Genomic DNA, 20,001 nt, shown 5'->3' on the forward strand with positions numbered 1-20,001 from the left:
CCCCAGCCCCCTCCAGACTGAGGGCCCCCAGGTGCTTGTGGGTGGAGCGGGGGTCGTGATTGGACTGACAGGTCAGAGGGCTTGGGAAGGGGTCCTGGCTCGGTCACAGCCCTTGAGCTAGTTGGTAGTACAAGGGCTCCACATACAGTTCTCACCAAGTTAAATGTTTCTGTTTTATTTTATTAAAGATACAAGTATTTATATGTCTATCAAGCGGATTTAAGAGAAGCAACAGTGGCCCCTGCAGTCTCGCAGCAGCCGCAGTGGGGGGCCAGGCCCTGGTGCAGTTCCAGGCTCACCCATCTCCTTCAACCCTCCCCAACCCCATTTGCCACACCCGAAGACTGGGGCTCAGAGAGGTCAAGCGACTTGCCCAGGGTCCCACAGCGGCTCCACTGGGCAGCTTCTTTACAGCCTAGTTATGCGGGCGGCTACACCTCCTGCCCTGCTGGCCTTTTAACATTTCCAGGGCGTCCCGGCACTGAGGTCTCGCCTCCCGGGCTACGGCGCCCGCGGGGTCCAGGAGATCAAGGTCACGGCGGCGCCCCTCGGCGCCCCCGCCCAGCGGAGGGGCCGGCCTCGCGTGGCGGCCCCGCCCCCGCCCCGCCCCCTCCGCCGGCGCCTCCCGCAGCCCCGGGCTCTGCGCCGCGCTGGGCGGCCCCGTGGACGCAGCCCCGAGCGGTTTTCCGGCGGGATGCGCGGCCGGGGCGGGGGGCGCGCCCGCTGGCCGGCGCCGGTGCGCTCGCTGCTGAGCGCCTTCGGGGCTCGGGGCGCCGCCGCCGCCGCTGCCGCCGCCGCGCGAGGCCCGGCGCAAGGTAAGCGCGCGGCGCGGGGAGCGGGCGCGGGGCCGGTGGGCGGCCGGCCGGGAGCCCACGCTCTGCCCTTGGCCGCTGCAGGGCGGCTAGGATGTCCTCTGGGCCCCCAGCACAGAGGTGGGCTCCACCTGGTTCAGGCTGTCCCTGAAGCCAAGGCGGGGGACTCTGTCCGCAAACAAGGGCAGTGCGCGCAGTGGTCCCTCACGCTGGCCTTGGGGTCGGCCGTCCCGGCATCGGAACCCTCCTCTGCTAGCTGTGTGACCCTGTGCGCATGACACTTGACTTCGCTGTGCCTCAGTTTCCGCATCTGTAAGATGGGGTGCGATCCAGTACTTAAGTCTTGGGGCAGTTGTTGGTATCGTGGGGGCAGTGTTTGCCACCCAGTGAGAGCGCCGCACGTGTTCCGTTGTCTCCCAGGGAGGAGGCAGGCCTCCCTCCACCTGTGCAGGGCAGCAGCAGCCAGGGCCCCTGCAGACAGACACCTGGCCCTGGAGTCGGTCCAGCTGCTCTTAAAGGGACAGGATCTCAGGAGATCCTGAGGAAGCTGGAAAATGGTGAGGGCCCCACCTGGTCCAGGGGAGAGGACCTGGGAGTGGGCGGGGGCTTAGGCCTCCCCATGACGAAGCCAGAGAGCTTTGCCTGGATTCAGTGGCCTTTGGTACAGTTGGCGACCAAGAGGCTGAATGATGGTGGGGCCTGGGGAGAGTTAGGCCAGTGTTTACCCCACTGGTCCCCTGGTATGGATTTTCTGGGGGGCACTAGAAACAGCATCCAGCCCCTCCCCTTAGAATCTCCTGGAATCTGTGTTTCCAACCAGAGCCCCAGGTGACTCTGGGATCAGGCAGGTCTGGAAACTGGTTTTGATACATCAGTGGTTCTCAACAGGGGTGTCCCCCCCTCTTTTTTGGTTGTTACAACTCCCCTCACCCTCAGTTCTACTGGCATCCAGTGGGGAGAAGCCAGGGGTGCTGCTGACATTCTGTGATGCTCAGGAAGCCTCCCCCATCCCTAACCCCCACCTCTAACCTCCCCCCCCCCCCAAAAAGAAAAAACGCTCAGGACCACATTGGCAGTGCAGAGGTTGGGAAACAGATGCATGGTGTCACAGGGTCAAGAAGGATGGGACGGACGCTGGGGTTGTTGGGAGAGCCTGTTATGTGCCGCGCTCTGCGGTGCCCTGAGGATGAGGAGCCCACGGTGAAGCTTTGGGGCATTTCTGTCTGCTGAGTGGAGCCCCACCCTGGAGGATGGGTGGCCCTTCTGTGGCTGTTCACCCATCGTGAATATCAAGCACCTGCGAAGTCTGAGACCTTGTACAGAGCTCAGGGGTGGGGTGGGGTGCAGTGGTGAATGAGAGGGAAGCTTGCCTCCCAACCCTGGCACTCATCCTGTAATGGGAGCAGATGCTCCCTCATCCTGTGCCTGCACACAGTAGGTACGCAGGAGTGGCCTCACACAGAGTCCCCACCCGGTGCCCGCACACAGTAGGTACACACAAGTGCCAGCTTCCTCCCCTGAAAGCCCCCACCTCCCACCTTTGCAATACTCGGGTACTGAGTTTACAGCGAGGCATATTTGGGGTTGGATTTTGAGAAAGGACGTTTCAAATCCTGACCTTCAGCCGTTTGGCAGTGTGCTCAGAGCCGTCACAAGTCTATGATCTGCCTGTGGACATGATGCAACTCCTGCCCCACAGGCTCATTTCAATTGTTGGGCATTTTTAAAATAGTTCTGTGGCTTCTGTCTAGGCCTTGAAGGATGCAGGGTTTAGCCCTGCTTGCCCGCATCTCCGAGGAGAAGGCCAGCTCTGCAGGCAGCGGGGCAGCAGGAGTTTATTAATCTCTGCAAATGATTCCGGGGCTGACCTACGTGCGGGGAGCCGCAGGGCTTGGAGGTCAGCTTCCTGCCCTCAGGGAGCTTTTATTTTGGTGAGGGGGAGAAAGACAATGGACCTGGACTTGGAGGCAAAGAAAGAGAAACATAAAGATCATCTCTGTGCAGAGATAGGCTGGTGGAGAGGCGGTGACTGAAGATGGGAGCTGCTCTAGCTGGGGTGGCCAGGAAAGGCTCTCTGAAGAGGGATGTTCTACAGACTTCATGTGGGGAAGCAGGGAGCCATGTGAGGGTAGGGGGTGAGAGCATTCCCGGCAGGAGGGAAGCAGCGGCAGAGGCCCTGAATGGGAGTTAGCTTGTGGAATTCGAGGAGAGAAGAGGGTCATGAGGCTGAAGATCCTGGGCGAGGGGAGATGTGGGTGTTGTGCCCAGTGAGGTGGACAGATGGACAGGTGGACTCTGGACTCCACCAGGAGCTGTGGGGTTTCACGTGTGCAGCCCGAGGCCTTTGGCGGCTTTACCTGAGAGAAGGCTCCTAGTGGGGAAGGGGAGCTGCCTGCTGTGGGAGGACGGAGGTGGGGAGCCCAGAGGACCTGTCGAAGCCTTGGGGGCCTGAAATCCAGGATGCTCCATTTCTTGTCTAAGCCCAGGGGTTGGGGTTCTGTTCATGGAGCTGTGGAAGAATGGGTGGAGGATGGGGGAGGCTGGTGGGGAGGAGGTTGGGGAGAGGAGGCTGTGTTCATTTGGAGAGGCCTGTTGACTTCTTCCAAGACGTGCCAAAGAGGCCATTTCATTGCCTGTCTGAGTCCGGAGCCTGGGGCGGGCAGATGGCCTGGAGCCTCCACTCTGAGATGCGTCTGCCGGTGTGCGGCTGGCTCCCAAAGGAGGTCACCTGCCAGGGGCTGAGTCTCTGGGTTTCAGCGTTCCAATACAGCGTTGGGTCAGATGGGACCCCAGTCCAAATGCCAAATCTTCGTGTGGAGCAAGGGTGCAGGGACCCAGGGTAGAGCCAGGCTGTGTGCCCACAACTCTGGGCATCCTGCTGGCTAAGCCTCGGGACGGTCCCCTGACCTCTCCGCCTGGAAGCAGGACTGTTTGTCGGGTTGCCACCTGCAGCTCTTGCTCCCTTGATTTGTGCGGCTCCTTCCTCGGAGCTTGCTTTGGGTGGATCCTAACTCCCAGCCTTAAAAGGATAACATGCTATTTCAGTGGCTTTAATTTATGAAGAAATGAACTACTCACTCGTCCAGACTTCGAAGTCGGATTCAGAAGCGCTGACTAGTACTGGGATATTTCTGCCCCAAGGGAGTTTCTTCCTTCCTTCCTTCCTTCCTTTCTTTCTTTTTCTTTCTTCCTTCCTTCCTTCCTTCCTTTCTTCCTTCCTTTCTTTCTTCTTTCCTTCCTTTCTTTCCTTTCTTCCTTTCTTCCTTTCTTTCTTCTTTCCTTTCTCTTTCTTTCTTTTCTTTCTTTCTTTCTTTCCTTCTTTCTTTCTTTCTTTCTTTCTTTCTTTCTTTCTTTCTTTCTTTCTTTCCTCTCTTTCTCTCTTTCTCCCTCTCTCCCTCCCTTTCTCTCCCTCTCTCCCTCCCTTTCTCTCCCTCTCTCTTTCTTTCTTGCTTTCCTTCTTTCTTTCTAAAAAAAACCAAACCAAACCTTTATTTGAAGGGGGAGGGGTGATTGATGAGAGCCTGATGCGCCCCAGCTGGTGCTCATTAAAAGCTGCGGCTTCCAGGGCTGCACAAGGCAGTTGGGAATGCAATGCCCTGGCTCAGCCCTGGGCTCAGAGTTAGGACTGGGTCAGCCTTTCCGAAGGCAGCAGCCCCGAAGCCCCAGGTCAGGTCTGCACCGCCCAGCTCTTTTGAAATCATAATGATGACCAGCTGTACTCAGCAGGCTTTTCCACTAGCAAGTGACTAGCAGTTCAGGAAAATGCATGTCCAAAGCCAGGCGCGTTCAGGAGCTCCAGCTAACGTCCCCTTGGTGGTCCAGGGCTCTGGCAAGGTCACACTACCTGCCCTGGGGAATAGGGGAGCTGGACGGCTGAGGCTCAGCTCAGGGGCCAGCTCACAGGCCACCCGGGGCCATGGATGGAGCCGGGCTTGAGACCCCGGAAGACAATCAGTGAGATGGTAGCAGAAGAGGGAGCGAGGGTGCTGGGCATTGCAACTCCTCCACCCCTAGGAGTGTGGAAACCCCATACCTGTGCTCACCTGACCTGCAGAACCTACCTTGGATCTGGAATCATCCTCTGGCCTCAGCCTTCATCCTCATGAGTGTGTGCCTGGAGCAAAAGGCAGGGTTCGTGGCCTCCGGGCAGTAGAAGGCCCTGCCAGGGTTTGCTGTCCAGCCAAGGTCTTCCCTTCCCTCGAGTCACCTGCCCAGGTGCCCAGAGCATTTTCCCACCCCTTGGCCCTCATCCACCTGAATCTGCACCCCGTCACCTTAAAGACCGCTGGTGAACTTGGCGGGGTGACTTAGCTGCTCGCTCCATTCTTGTTTGAAGAGAAGGAGTGACCCCTGGCTTTAGAGCGGGTCTGGCCTGGAGCTGGCACGCCGTCGCTGTTTGTCCGATGAATGCATGATGTGTTCTCCTACACAGGCAACGGGGTTCTTTGGGGAAAAAAAATAATTACACCAGTATTTCATGAATAGCTTCTCGAAGTGAGAAGGGAAAACGTTACAGACCCTCCTTGGAGCACCACTCCTTCCTCTTCCTCTCCCTGGAGAGAACCCCTGTGACCGCTGAGTGTTTCCCCACCAGACAAGCTTGCCATGTGCCTGTGGGTCTCAGGAGGAAATGCGCAGGGTGGTTTCCTCTAAGAATTGCAGAGACGGCATCTGAAGACAGCAGACTTGTTCTGAAACTGTCTTCATTCGGCAGTGTGTCTTGGAGATTTAGCTGGCTCCTAGATTCTTCCTAATTGCTTGAGAGCATTCCATCATTTGAGACTTTCTGCTGCTGCCGGCCATGGCAGGTGTCCTCGGACCCTCTGCTACCCGCAGTGCCCTCTTGTACACTCATACAAGTGCTTCTCCACAGGGCACGTTCTGAGATGCAGAATTCCTGGGGCAGACGATGAGCCCGCTGTAAATTTCACTTGATTCTGTGAAATTGTTGCCCACGTGGCCGCCACCCCCCACAGCAGTGTCGGAGGTGCCCGTTTCTCTAGGTACCGTGAAAGGTTCCGTTTCTTAAAGGCTGTCAGTGCTACGGAAGGAGAAGGGAACTCCTGTGGTCTAATTTGCATTCCCTTGGTTGCTTGAGCGGGGGTTTTCTTATGTTAATTGGCCGTTTGGGTTTCTCTTTCTGTGAGTTGCTTCTTTTCTGGGCAGCTGTGGGTCTCTCTTTGTGACTGGTTTGTGAGAGCTACTTATGTGTTCTGGGTTCTAATCCTCTGTTTACTGCAGGGGTTTTTGTTCTCGCTGGGGCTTGGCTTTACATGTTTATCGTGTCTTTGGTTGAGTAGAAGTTTTCAGGTTTTTTTTTTTTAAGATATAATTGACATGACATACTATATGAGTTTTAGGTCTATGATGTAGTGATTCACTGTATACATTGCAAGATGATCACCGCAGTAAGTCTGCTTACATTCGTCACCACAGAGTTACAGTTATTTTTGTGTGTCTGATGAGAACTTCTAAGATCTACAGTCTTAGCGACGTTCAGACATACTGCGCCCTTCTGTGAATGGTTGTCACCGCACTGTGTAATTCCTCCCTAGGTTTTCAGTTTCGACGCAGTGAAGTTTTTCAAGCTCTTTCTTTATGTCTTTGCCTTTTGTGTTGTCTTTAAGGAGTCTCTTTCTGCCTCAAATTTGCAGCAAACACCTTGCCCCAGTCTGCCTGGGACAGTCCTGGTTTTAGCTCGAAACGTCTGGCGTCCTGAGACCCCTCGAGTCCCTGGTGAACCAGGACGGTTGGTCAGAAGCGTATCCACCCACGTTCCCTTGTAATAAGTGTACAGCTTTCCTTCTTTATATTTATATTCCTGGTCCACTGTAATTCACTTCTGTGAATAGCATGGGGCAGAATACAGATTTTTTAAAACTGAAGTATAGTTGATTTACAATGTTGTGTTAGTCTCAGGCGTACAGCAAAGTGACTCGTATTTTTTCCAGATTCTTTCCATTTATATTATTACAAGATCCTGAATATAGTTCCCTGTGCTGTACAGCAGGTCCTTGTTGTTTATCTATTTTATATACAGTAGTGTGTATCTGCAAATCCTAAATTCCTAATTTATCCCTCCTGAATACAGATTTTCAGTAGGGCTTCTAGGAGTTGAATGTTTAACTCAGGGAACAATTGTTTCCTGGTGGCAACATCCAGCCACGCCTTAGCCAAGGAGGGAAGGTGATCTGGGAGGCAGACATTTGACCACGAAGTGGCCCGTGTCTCCTGAACCTTAAATCGAAAGAGATTTGGGGCAAGGGTTTTCTTTCCAATTTGATAAGGTAGATGATTTTTTGATACGATCAACATTTCGTTTGCATCTGATGAACCCCTTTTACCGAGAAGCACTGGCTCGCAGGGGTCATCTGTTGGGAGAATTTCCGGTGCTCCTCCTCACTGCCCTGGCTGTTTGGAAGGCCCTGCCCCTGGAAGGACCCCTCCCCTGTGTGTCACCTAGACGTGCATCCTTGTGGCTCACTCTAAGAGGTCTCCAGACCTCTCCTCTCTTGGGGCCTCATTGCTAACAAAATTCAGATGCAGTTTATTTTAAGGAAAAACACCAGGAGCGTACATCCTTTGCATCGGCCTTCTCCTGGCCGGACTGGGGTGCCGGTGGAGCCCGTGGTGACCAGAGGGGCCTGGGTCTCCCAGTGGCTCAGGGTCTGAACCGTGTGCTCCATGGCTGGAGCGGAGGGAGAACAGGGTGGGATGCCTGCTGCCCTTTGCTGCCCGGTGACCTAGGTGACCTCGGAGGAGGTCGAGTTTGCGAAGTTGCTCTAGTTTCAGGAAAGGTGACTAGTTCTCCCCGTTACGGGTTGTGAGTGTGTGAATCTTCATGAGACCTTTTCCAGGATGGACTGCAGCAGTGCTGGGTGCTCAGGGCTGAGCTGTCCCTCGTCGTTCTCCTGCGCTTGGACCCGGCATCCTGGCTCTCAGGCCTGCAGGTGTGGGCCGGACCAGTACCAGGACTTGCCTGGCCTGCAGGTCGAACATGCTAGGTCCTGGGACTTCTCCGCCCTTGTAACGGAGCAGGTCGGCCCCGCGTGCTACATCTCGTCCTGTACGCATGTGTAGCTCTCTGGTTGGTTCTCTTTCCCTGGGGAGCCCTCACTGGCACGGCTGGCAGCTGGTGTGCAGAGGGCACCATAACGAGGTGCGGCAGAAGTGAAACTGCCCCAGCCCTGGAGGCTCGGAGTCCAGAGCCAGGCTGTCGGCAGGGCTGGTTCCCCCTGAGGCCTCCCTCCGGGGCTTGCAGACCACCTCCTCCCATGGCCTGCGTCCCCTGGGTGTGTGTGCCTCGCGGTCTCGCCCTGTGTCCAGATTTCTTCTAAGGACACTAGTCAAAGTGGATTAGCACCCACCCTGGCAGCCTCATTTGAATTTAGATGCATCTTTAAAGGAGCTGACTCCAAACACAGTGGCGTTTGGAGGCCCTGGGAGTCAGGGGCTGGGCTGTGTGAACTTCGAGGGGACACAGTTCCGTCCAGAACCACGGCCGGGTTGGCGCCGCTGTCCCCAGGGAGCTCGGCCGGGCTGTGGGCTGGGCCTCAGGCCCGCTCCACGCGGCCTTCGCCCGGAAACTTGGGTTCCAAGAGGGAGCTTCCGAGAGAAACAGCCTTCAGTTCTGTCATGTTTCTGTCATCTTTTATGATCTGGCCTTGGAAGTGTCGACAAAAATAATCAATAAGCAATCAGTAATAAGAACAGAAAGGAGTTTTATCTAAGCCGGCTGCCAAAACGGGCCCACCGGCTCAGCCTCAGCAACACGTGAGCTCCGCACGCCGCCTGCTCCCCGGCTCCCGCCGTCTGGGGTCCAGGTGTCGGAGGTCTGAGCTCCTCCCCGAAGCTCTGAGAGGGAAGCGGAGTCCTGCTCACGGGTCCCTGCCGGCTGTCGGGGCTCATCCCCACCTTCCAGAAGCCGCTGCCTTCCTGGCTTGCGGCCCCTCAAGGCCAGCGGGGGGGGGGGGGGGGCCGAGTCCTCCTGGCCTGTCGCCCCCCTCCCGGCTGCCCTCTCCTCCTCCCCCGCCTCCCCTCAGCTTTGAAGGGCTCTGGCGATTACACGCCCGTCCCGGTCATCAGGGTGATCGCCCCGTCTTCGGGTCAGCTGGTTACACCCCGATTCCGGCTGCAGAAGCCTTGACAGCAGTGCCTCGGGTCGTGTTCGGTTGAGTAACCTGGGGCCTGGGGCCGGGAATCCGGGGGCTTAGGATTCTGCTGTCCACATTGTGAGGAAGTGCATTAGCCTGGGGTCCGGCCCGCGGTGGGCCACTGCGTGCAGACGGGGTGGCACCACGTTGATGAGAACGAGTTACGTCAGCAGCAGGAGTTTGGGTGGGGGGGACAGCCGCGTCCTGCTTTGAGGAATCCTAGTATTAAAACATCCCCCCCCCAATTTGTAGAGGACAGAAACCAGTTGGTAACAATCTGAACTTCAGTAATCGAGGATAGGAATTGTTTTCTGTATTGCAGTTTAGCTGAGGGCACCTTTGCATCAGGAGCTGGCCAGACACGCAGTTACACACCGTATGTGGGCTCCGCCCGCCGCGTTTCCAGGCTCCTCTGTGCCTCTCACTATGAACTGCAGCAGCGCCTGCCCACCCTCCTCGTCTCCCGGCCCCTTCTTGCCTCCCGCTGCTTTGTTCCCCACCCAGTGGCCCTATACCTTCCGAGAGAAGGGGAATTGTTCTCTTTCTTTCCTGGGTGGAGACCCTCCTGGGTTTTTCATTCCTCCCAGAGGCCCCTTCTCAGCCCCTTGAACTGCCCAGCGCGCTTACCCCAGGGCCTTGGCGTGCGCTGTTGTCAGGAGTGCGCCTCTCCCCGTCCCCACCCCCTGCACAGAGCCTGCCACATATAAGTGAGTGGACAGATGAGTCCGTGAGGAGTGAATCGGTCAGTCAAACCCCAAACAGGGGACTTGTGTTCTCTAGGACACATCTCTTGGCTCAAGCCTGGTGAGTCTGTGTGCCTTTCTGAATAAAGGGTCAGCCCCTTGTCTTTGCTGTGCATTGCAGATTCTGGTGGGAGCTCTAGTCCCTCCTGCTAACAGACCCCCAGGGCCCATTCTCCTAAAACTCTGGGGCTCCTTTTTATACCGAAGTATCAGCGGGTCCCCCAGGTAGCCCTTGAATGAACTAGGAGGGTCAGAGACCCTCCAAACCCGGCAGCATAAAATGCCAGGGGTCACCTCTGTTGCAGCCCATGCCGCAGGACTGATGTCAGCCTCTGCTACACACAGAAACGAGCGCTGCTCCCCCGGCCGGCTGTGGGAATCGCTGGCACTGTTGTTAATGTTTCAGTATGAGGCCGGGAGAAGGCGCCAGGATCTAATTTCCTAAATAACTGCTCCCCCTGCCAACATAAATCCAGGGGACCCACCAGCTCTAAACTTCACGGCAGTTTAGTGAACAGTGGGCTCGGAAGGAAAGATATCACAGCTTCTATGAAAACGTGGATGCAGCCGTCACTATTGTTAGATTTGTGCAAGTGAGTCTTGGAGTGACCACCCCAGCCGTGGAACTCGGGATGTGTTTTTCAAGTACTACCTATAAACCTCACGCTATGGATTTTCTGTAATTTACGGGCCGGGCTCGATGCCGTGTTTGAGCTGTCCCGCGGTGGAACACTTCATCTCCTGTTCCCGCGACGAGGTATTGGAGACCGAAATCCGTGTGCGGTCAGGCAGTGAGCCCGGCTCTGCGGGCTGCCGTGGGGAAGGAAGCGGGCCCCCGTGGAAGGTGAATCCAGGAAACACTTCACACTGTACACGCTGAACTGGAGGAAAGAGAATGTCTGGGTGACCATGATATCGTTTTTATGTGAATTACCTTCTTTTATTTATTTATTTTTTAAACAAGTCTTTTAAAAAATTGATTTATTTTTTGTGAATGGAGGGACTGAGGATTGAACCCAGGACCTCTGCATGCTAAGCACACACTCTCCTACTGAGCTGTACCCTCCCCACCCTGAATTGTCCTCTTGTAAAAGTAAGAGTCAGATGGCTGGATGGTTGGGGCAGTGAGTGTAACTGCAGAAGAGTTACTGGTTTGCCCTTTTATTTATTGTTAACATTCTAATCTTGGAAGCCTCTCACCACCCTCTTCTGGCAAAAATGAAAGCATTGCTCGGTGGGAGCTTGGATGGCCACCCACTCTTGGAGGCGACCTTTTGTCCCTCTCAGGACTCCACCTGAACTTTCAGGGTCAGGTGAGCTGTGGGAGATGGGCAGTGGTCAGGGGTATGTGTGAGGGACGATGGACCATTGCTTTGTTCTGTGATGTACCTGCTGACCCAGGAAGCCAGAGAGCCCGCTGATGGGAGATTACATGGATTTATTTCACTGAGAAAGCCGCTGTGTAATACTGCCTGGTTTGGATAGACCACAGGCTTTGAGGGACATCAGGTTGTTGCCAGACTGTTTGCCTTATTCATGCCTTCCTGTGTTGGGGGGGTTTCTGTAGAGTGGGTGGCAAGTGAGGCTGCGCTGGGGCTGACGCTCGAGATTTTGGTGGGATGCAAGGCACCAGGGATGGGCTGGGACAGTGGAAAGAATGTAGAAGGCCTGCCCTGTTGCTGTCACCTGTCAGCTGTGGGACCTTCGGGAAGTCACGCCCTCTCTTGGAGCCTCAGCTCCACTCTCGGGACAAAGAGGACGATTATCCCAGCTGCGTGGGGTCATTAATGAGCACTTGTGGGGTCACAGTCTGCTGTCCTCTCCCCACCGCGCCACTTCCTGTATCCTCGTCAAGTCTGTGACTTCTGTGGGGATCAGAAGAGTGTGAGGTCTCTGCCGGTGCCACTTGGGATATGTTTGTAAGAACAACCTGAGCTCTGGAGCACAGGACCTGTGTTCGAATCCTGGCTCCATTCCCTGGACAACGATGCAAGCACTTTGCATCTCACTTGCAAAATGAAACATCAGAGTACCTACCTTATTTGGTCATTTTTAGCATTAGCCACATTCATAATTATGAAGTTCTTGGAATGGTGGCTGGCCCATAGTAAAAGCTATGTGTTAAGTAAATGAATACTCAACCAATGGGGCTTGAGCTGTGGGACATTTTCTCCTTTACAAGGGGTCTGGAGGGAGGCAGGCTGGAGGTCTCCATCCATGGGGTTGGCACTCCAGCCCCCCGTGTGTCACTCCTGGGTCACAGGGTGGCAGCTGCCGCCCTGGACGCCTCAGGACACTCAGACAGGAAGCAGGCACGCTGCAGTCAGCACCTGCCAGGGTGTCTTTTCTCGACGGGGCTCCCCGTTCACCAGCAGTGTTTCCCAGAGGCCCCGGAAGACAGCCTTCTCCCTTCATTAGCTGGAAACAGGGCACATGGCCTCCTGCAACAAGGGAGGCATGTAGGAGGTGCCCAGGACGGGAGGTCACCTGAGACACACCTGACATGGAGAAGCAGGAGCTCCTGGGGCTGTGATCTGTCCTTCTTGTAGAGTGCGCTCCGGTCCCTCCCCTGCCGGAGCTTCCTTGCGTTTTTCTGCCTCCCATTGCTGCCCACCCTGTACAGCCCTCCGGGTCACCTGGATGTGCATGGGGCATGGAGGACATCAGAAGACCAGTGCTTGCACCGGTGGACTTTTTGTGTTGATAACAGCTAGCACATGGGGAGGCGTCCCTGGGGCTGGGCTGCCCACTCCGTGGCAGGGAGCCCTCCCCCAACTCGCACATCCGAGAGGAGACACAGGAAGTGATCCAACCGCCTCTGGTGCCTGGGGCTGCGGAAGGGCTTCTCTAGACAGCCTGAGCGCTGGCAGAAGACGCTCGGAGGAGGGCCAAGCCCCACGGGACCCCTGGCCTGTTTCTCAACCAGCCTTGGTGACCCACGCCTTTCAGGGTGGGGACGGCGGGTGGTGAAATGTAGGATTTTGTTTTACAAGAATTGAGACTTGTTGAGAAAAGAGCCGCAGCTGGCATTGCATTGCACACTAACCTGGGTAGCCTCTTGGGCGTGGTCGGTGGTAGAGACCCCAGGGAGGAAGTGGTCGAAGGGCTAAAGAAGCCAAGTTCAAGGCTGGGTCAGCGCGCAGGTCAAGGGAAGTTCCCACAGGCCACGGCTGCGCGCAGTTCCTCCTGTGACCAGCAGAGGGCGCGGCTCCCCTCCGCACCGCGGGCGCCATGGGACCTGCTTTGTCTTCCGCTGTCCTCCCTTGGCTTCCCCATCCCGGGGGTTACCCTCTTGATCCTCTTCCGTTGGTTCCTTGAGCTCTTGGCAGAGACGAGGGCTGGAGCAGTTCTTTTTAAACGATTGCGTTTGCTGGTTTAATTCTGTTCCTGTGATGGGCAAGGAAGTGTTCCCGGAGCCTCAGGAGAAACCTCAGGACTTTGAGGCAGGAGGCAGCCACTTATGTCCCCGAAAGCCTGGAGCTGACTTGGGTCCTGGGGCGGCTGAGCGCCCCCCTCCACGTCCTGGGTTAGCGACGTCATCCACTAATCACCCGCGTGTGCGCATGCTCACTGATTCAGTCAACAAATGTCTGTTTCCTGGGTGCCTGCGACGTCCCCAGCCCGTGCCTGACAAAGGTCCCCGAACTCATGCAGTGACTGGGCGAGGGCCCAGGTCTTTGGGCCATCAGCTCTCTGGGGTCGTCAACCTGCGAGGGTTCTCTGGGAGCACCGCAGGCCTGGTTCAGCTCCCACCATGTGCCCTCCGGAATGATTGTCACCAAGTGACCAGGCAGGAGTGACCATGCTCACTCCAAGGTGAGGAACTGCAGTTCCAGAGAGGGGTCTCCAGCCTGCAGCCAGTCTCAGAGGGTCTGTGGGACCCCGGAACTTGAGCTCTCTCACCCCGCCTCCCCCCACCTCCGATAGAGCGGACTGTGTCTGGGAGTCTCGGGGGTGCTGAGCTAAGGCAGTGGGCTCTCCTACATCGTGTCTAACGTGCAAATGGGGCCCATCCTGCCCCTTCTCTGATCCTCCCCACCCAGGAGAGGGCATCTTGCCCACCCCGTGGTCAATGTCAGACTTGATGGTTACCTTGAACCCCACCCCCATATCCAGCTCATCATCAAAAGCAGAAATCTGGGGGCCTTCTCTGGCTCCTTTCTTTCTCCCGTCCCTCCACAGCTGACCCACCACCAATTCTCTGGGACCATCTTGGGGGACCCTGAATCAGGCCTGCTCAGCACCTCGTCTCCCTCGTGGGTGGTTGCCAGCCTCCTGCTGCATCTCTCTGCTTCCTCCCTTACCTGTGGTCCCTTCCCCATCAGCAGCTGGAGGGATCCTCTGGCGACTCAACTCCTGCCTCCAGAGGATCTCGTAGTCGTTGTATCAAGGACGACAAGACACTGCGTGGCCTGGGCCCTGCCCTCTGTCCAGCCTGGCTCTCGCCCTGGCCCCGCAGTCTCTGCCTCTCTTCAGCGCCCTGTGCTCCTCCCACCTCATGGCCTTTGCCTGGACTGCCCGCGCTGCCTGTGAGCCCTCGCTCCGTGACTTGTCTGGTTCATCCCCACTGAGCCTTCGGTTTCAGAAAGAGCGTCACTTCCTTGGAGCAAGGTCCGCCCACGCAGGTGGGGCGTCCCTCACTCTGTTCACTGAAATCAGTGGCTGACTGGTTGCTTGGCTGTGAGCTCCGTCTCATCTGCAAGGCCAGGAGTTCTGAGATTTCAGGGTCCCATAATGCGCTGCTCCTTGTGATATTCCCCAGACACTGTAAGTTTGTTACAAAAATGCTCGGGAAATATTTGATGGGTACTATTAACGTGCATCTCTTTTTAAAACTGAGGTGTAGTTGATGTGCAATATTATATCAGTTTCAGTGTACAGCATAGTGATTCACAATTTTTGTATACTTAATCTGCACTTTATGTAAGAATGAAAGCAACTCTGAAAACACATGTGAGTGGGGTTGGGTCTCCACATGGTCCTTTTTCCACACCACCTGCTGCTAAGGTGCACATCTCCACGTGTGGGTATCTGCCAGCCTCAGGGTGTCACCTCTGCCGTGGTGTCCTCCTGCTGACTGTTGTGGACAGAGGAAGACCCTCCCTTTCCTTCATCACTTTGTGTTTTTGGAAGGGACACATTTTATAGACTTCGCAGTCTTTTTAGTTCTTTGAGGCAACTGTGTGGGGTTTATCAAGGCTGCCCGGAGTCAGGAAATGGCTTTGGGTTTTCTGATCAAGGACCAGAAGGGTGACCCCTGGGAGAGCTTCTGTCTGATTCGAAGCCCAGGGCAGGGACAGGACAGTTTTAAGTGTCCTGTGCTCAGCAGAGAGGCTGACCGAACACAATTATTCTTCAGATCAAAAGCTCAGCCCAGGTGCCTCTGTGTCCCTGGTTTGGTTTTGTTTTTAAAACAGCTTTATCAAAATAAGTTACATACTGTAAAGCTCACCTGTTTAAAGTGGAAAATTCCATGGTTTCTGGTATATTTACAGAGTGGTGAAGCCATCACCATGTCATTTTAGAGCATTTAGAACATTTCTGTTACTCTAAAAAGAAGCCCCTCACTCACTAGCAGGAATCCCCCAGACCCCTCCCCGCCCGAGGTAGTCACCAGCCTGCCTTCTGACTCTGGGGACAGCTCACATAATGGAGTCATATCATACGTGGGGTTTCTTGTGACTGGCTTCTTCGGCTTGGCGTAGTGTTTTCAAGGTCCATCCATCTTGTGCAGGTATCAGTATTTTATTTCTTTCTATGGCTGAATAATGTTACATTGGGTGAATACACCACATTTTCTTCATTTATCGATTGGTGGACATCTGGATTATTTCTGTGTTGGGGCCACCGTGAAGTGTGTTGGTTCTGTAAGGGTTCCACAGTGTGCTTCCCGACCAACCCCGCCCTTGCAGGGGTCTTGTTGAGGGGGTGCAGTTGGGGACTTTCACAGAGACCCCCTGAGGATCCTTGAGGCGGAGACTTTGTGTGGACAGCGGCCTCCCGCAGTCTGTGGCGGCCAGCTCCCCAGCCTGGGGTGGGTGCCTGGGAAGGCCTGGCTCTGCCCTGCAGGCAGCTTCCTCGACTTTCATGGCTGCTGACCACTCATTTTTTAAAATTTAAAACTGTTTTTTATTTTGGAGCATTTCAAAGCCAGAAGAAACACAACGACCAGCTCCACCCCTCCCTGATTCAAACAAGTCAGCATCCTGCTGACGCGGACGTGTAAGAACCGAAGTTTGGTGGTCGCTTTTGTCTTCCGCCCCCAGCTCCACGTGCGCTCCCGGAGCAGGTGCTGAGCCTTGTCCTTCTCGGTGCCTGTAAGCACCGCCTTACAGTCAGCGAGAGCAGGGACTAGAGAAGCTCTGAGGTGGCGCACGGACGAGGCACTGAGGGGTACTGGCGTCTAGGGACAGTTCTCGTGGTCTTCGTCCTTCCCATGCACGACGGGGAGGCTGCCTTTCTGTCACTGTAGTGATGGCTTCCTTTAAAATGGATTTCAGTGCAGATTGTCGGTAGCAGGACAGGTTCTGAGTCTGGGAGACCCAGAAGCGTGAAGGTGAGGAATGGGGGGCAGACAGCCGGCAGCCACTGGCGTCCTCTTTCTTCCCCCTTCCTGCCCCACATATCCCTGAGCTGCCGTCCACACCCCCAAACCCCGCTGGCCCTTCTCTGTGTCTGCTGCTGGCTGGCTTCCTCCACCACCACAGGCTTTCGCATTCAGATGTGGGAGGCTGATGGCGTGGTTGAGGGGCTCCTGAGACCTGCCTGCTTCAGGGCCAGGACTCAGCATGGCTCTCAGGGGCTGCCTGAGGACACACTTGGAGAGACCCCGGGCTGGGAGCATCAGCCCTGCCTGCCCTGACTTGTGACCAGGTGTGCTCACCTCTCTGAGTTGCCCTCACCTGTAAGGTGGGGGCTGTAGTAGCTCACACGTTCTAGGTGTGTGAGGAAGAAATGCTGCTCCCTCTTCCCCCAGAGAAGGGCTCAGCCCAGAGGTAGGTGTGTCACCCGCCAGCACGTTTTTACTTGGATAAAAAGTATTTAGAAAAACATCCTATCAGTCTCCTCTTTGCTTCACGGTATGTGCTGACAACCATAAGGAGATGTTTTGGGGGTGACATCTATTGATCTATTGGTGGCCTTTCTCAGCTCCCTCCTCCCGGCCACCTGGAAGACCCTTTGTTCCCTGTCGGACCCCCGCTCCTGGCGTGGCACGCAGCACACACTAGGCGCTGCAGAGTCCTTGAGGGCAGGCGGGCAGGCAGGCGGGCTCTCAGAGGGGACTGCCGCTAAGCACGCAAAGCTCCGTGTGGAGTCAACACGCACGTTGTTTCTCCACATCTCAGTTCTGTCCTTGTCTCTTCACTGGGGCTCACCCAACCCTGCCAGGTGCTGCTGGGGTGCAGGGGCAGCCCTGCAGCTGCCGGACCCCTGACAGGCTCCGTCTCTGAGCCCCAGTTGGGTTCATGACCTGCAGTGGGGCTAAGAGCACCGCCCCCTGGGCTTGTTTGAGGGGCGGAGATGGGATCGCGCCCAGCTGGTCCCGCGCCCGGGGGGGGGGGGGGGCGGGCAGGCAGGGTGGTGTCTCTGCAGCCCTTTGTCACCCAGGCTGTGTGACACAGCTCCACGCCACGCCCTCTCTCTGTCCTTCCCTGGGCTTTCCTCCCCGTCGTTCCTGTCCCATGCCTGAGCTGGAGACGCGGGAGCTGCCTGTGTTTCCCCCACACTACCATCTAGAGCGGTGAGAATTGCTCATTAGCACCTTGGGGAACAGCTCTGTAAGTGGCAGCCCTAGGGGGTGTCACCTCCCTTGCCTGGCCTCAGCTCCATCAAGGAATCCAGGGGAAGCCTCCTTGGAAGGCACCAGGTGCCCCTCCTTCCTCTCTCTTCCCAGGATTAGGGCTGAGGGTCTGGAGGGAGGAGGAGTGGGCGGTGGGGAGGAGGATGTGGGCGGGGACAAAGCTCCGGAGGGCCCCGCCCCCCATCCCATGATGGAGCCAGGGCAGCAGGACCCACTGGCCTCCAAATCCCCTGAAGAGCAAGGGTCTGGGAAACCGGCGTCTGAAGCTGCTGGAGAGGTTAGGCCCTGCCTCCAAGGGAGGCACCTCAGGGTCTCCTCCCCTCCAGCTGGGGAGGGGGAAGAAGCGGGATGTGGAATCCTTGTTTCTAGAGCCCGCGCGGCTGGGGTGGGGGTGGGCGGTTCATAACTCAGGATCCAGCCCCCACCTCCCTCCGGGCAGGCGGCGTGCCGTTCAGGTATTTGAGACCCCTCCCCATCACCACGCTGGCTCTCACTCCCCGCTCTTGTGACGTCAGGCTCCCCGCGCGTGGCATGATGGGAGAATCCTAATGTTTTCCAACAGATGCTCCAAGAACAGCTTTCAGATTAAAGCAATTGCAAGAGCAAAGATTCTTTTTTCCTTTTTTTCCCGGGGGGGTGGGGGGTGGGGTGGGGGGAGGGAGCACCCCCAGAAATTCCTGGACATCACCCCCTGCCCCAAGCATGCAATAAACAGTGACAAGAAAAAGTTTTTATTTCCTGGTTCAACTTTTTTTTTTCCTGGAATATAGACTGAAGAATGGAAATAAACGCGAATAAATAACAGGCAGGCCGCGCACGCCGGGATGCGCCTGGCTGCAGCCGCGAGGCTATTGTCTCATCGCCCTGAAGCCAGCCCCGGCCTCGAGCTCTGGCTCCTTCCCTTTCCCTGTCCTTTTTGATTTTTCCTTTTTAAAAAGACGCCCCCTCCAGCCCCCTCGCCGGTGACCTTGGCCGCCTCGGATGCTCTGATTCCACGCGGCTCCCTCCAACTTGCCGGGCCCATGGCCGCGTCCGAGGACGGGAGCAGCTGCCTCGTGTCGCGGGGCCGCTCGCAGAGTGACCCCAGCGTCCTCACCGACTCCTCGGCCACCTCCTCCGCGGACGCCGGGGAGAACCCAGGTAACAGGGCGGGCGGGGGCGGCTGGACGAGCGGGTAAGGCCAGGGAAGGGGGCGCTGGGCGTGCGTCCCCGGCGCCACTCTGCGCCCTGGTCTGCATTTGGGATGCCGCGGCAGGACCCGGGCGCTCAGGCTCCCACTAAGGCGACAGAGCCCTTTGTCCGGAAAGGAACCGGTTCGCCGGTTAGAGCCCTGGGCTCCGCATCGGCCCTCCTTGCGGGTTGGTGGGCTCTGCTGTTCCCTCCCAGGGGCTTCCCTCCTTTGGGCGCTGACCAGCTAGGGGATGAGAGTCAGACCTGTAGCCGCTTCCGCCAGTGCTGGCTCCGAGCTCTGACCCCTCCCCGAGGCCCCAGCTCAGGTGGCCCGGGCGGCCCGGCATGGGCGTCCCCGCCCGGGCAGGGCGGCGTTCGTGCGGCCACCGCTCAGAGGGGCTTCCGCGGGGCGCCCGACTCGGCGGGGCCTGGCGCACCTGGGCGCGCCCACCGGCCTCCGGGACAGGTGCGCTTGTGCTCGCAAGAGCTGCCACAGGGAGATGGAGGGCGTGCGCCAGGACCAGGGCTGATTTCATTAAATTATATGGACTTCGTCCACTCCCCCACCCCCACGGTGGCGTCGATTGTTCAGGTGATAAATCTGGTCACAAAGGCGTCTATATGGCTGGATTGATTACTTTCCAGAGAGGAAGAAAGGCCCTAATAAAGCAAGAGGGGGGTGGGCTGTGCGCCCTGTCACCATGGAGACGCAGGAAGCAAAGTGATCATTAAAACCTTTCTCCACCAGAAGGCAATTTTCACTTCACAGGGAGAAGTCTGAGCTTCTGAAATGTAGGGTTCAAAAAAAGAATCAAAGCTGGTGTTTTGGTATCAAGCCACAGGACTCCGTATCTCAGAGAAGCAGGATCCATTCACGGGTTCTGTTTTGACAATAAGTTGCTCTTACCTTCCTTTGAAGACTCATTCTCTCTAAATGCGCTGACCCCAAATGGGGACTTGATCACATTAAATGGTGGGCATGGAACTCCAGATACTCCCTGGGGCTGGGGTGAACCGGCTTGTAGGGAGGGATTCCTTTACTTGGCTGGAACACAGAGGAGCTTCACTATTTAACTGCAAAAAAAAAAAAAAAAAAAAAAAAAAGACCCATTAAAGGCAGCTCTGTGGGCGCCAGGGTCCAATCTGAAATTTTAAACAATAAAGCCATGCAAGCTTTGTAAGGTTTCTTTGTTAGGACTATTGACACTGTGTCATTTGGTCAAACTAAGGTACCAGCCGGAGGAAATCCCTGGCTTGTTATATCTGGGAGGGCAAGTTAATTTCCTTGGAGTTTCAAGCAGAGGCTGCCATCGGCAGACCCT

At 56.4% G+C, this 20,001-nt stretch overlaps 1 protein-coding gene across 2 annotated transcripts in view; it reads left to right on the plus strand.

The window, feature by feature from the left end:
- Nucleotides 1-682: 682 nt before the first annotated feature.
- The window catches only part of PHACTR3 (phosphatase and actin regulator 3), a 178,252-nt gene continuing 158,933 nt past the window's right edge, over nt 683-20,001 (plus strand). The window contains exon 1 of one of the 2 annotated variants that reach the window (XM_074347520.1): nt 683-815. In XM_074347520.1, coding sequence (XP_074203621.1) covers nt 695-815 — 121 coding nt within the window. In that variant the 5' untranslated portion in view covers nt 683-694. Of the gene's footprint in view, nt 816-18,203; nt 18,650-20,001 lie in introns of those variants that run through there. The other variant, XM_010958551.3, reaches the window with a different exon arrangement.

The sequence above is a fragment of the Camelus bactrianus genome, chromosome 19, assembly GCF_048773025.1.
Source record: "Camelus bactrianus isolate YW-2024 breed Bactrian camel chromosome 19, ASM4877302v1, whole genome shotgun sequence".
In the NCBI taxonomy this organism is placed as follows: Eukaryota; Metazoa; Chordata; class Mammalia; order Artiodactyla; family Camelidae; genus Camelus; species Camelus bactrianus.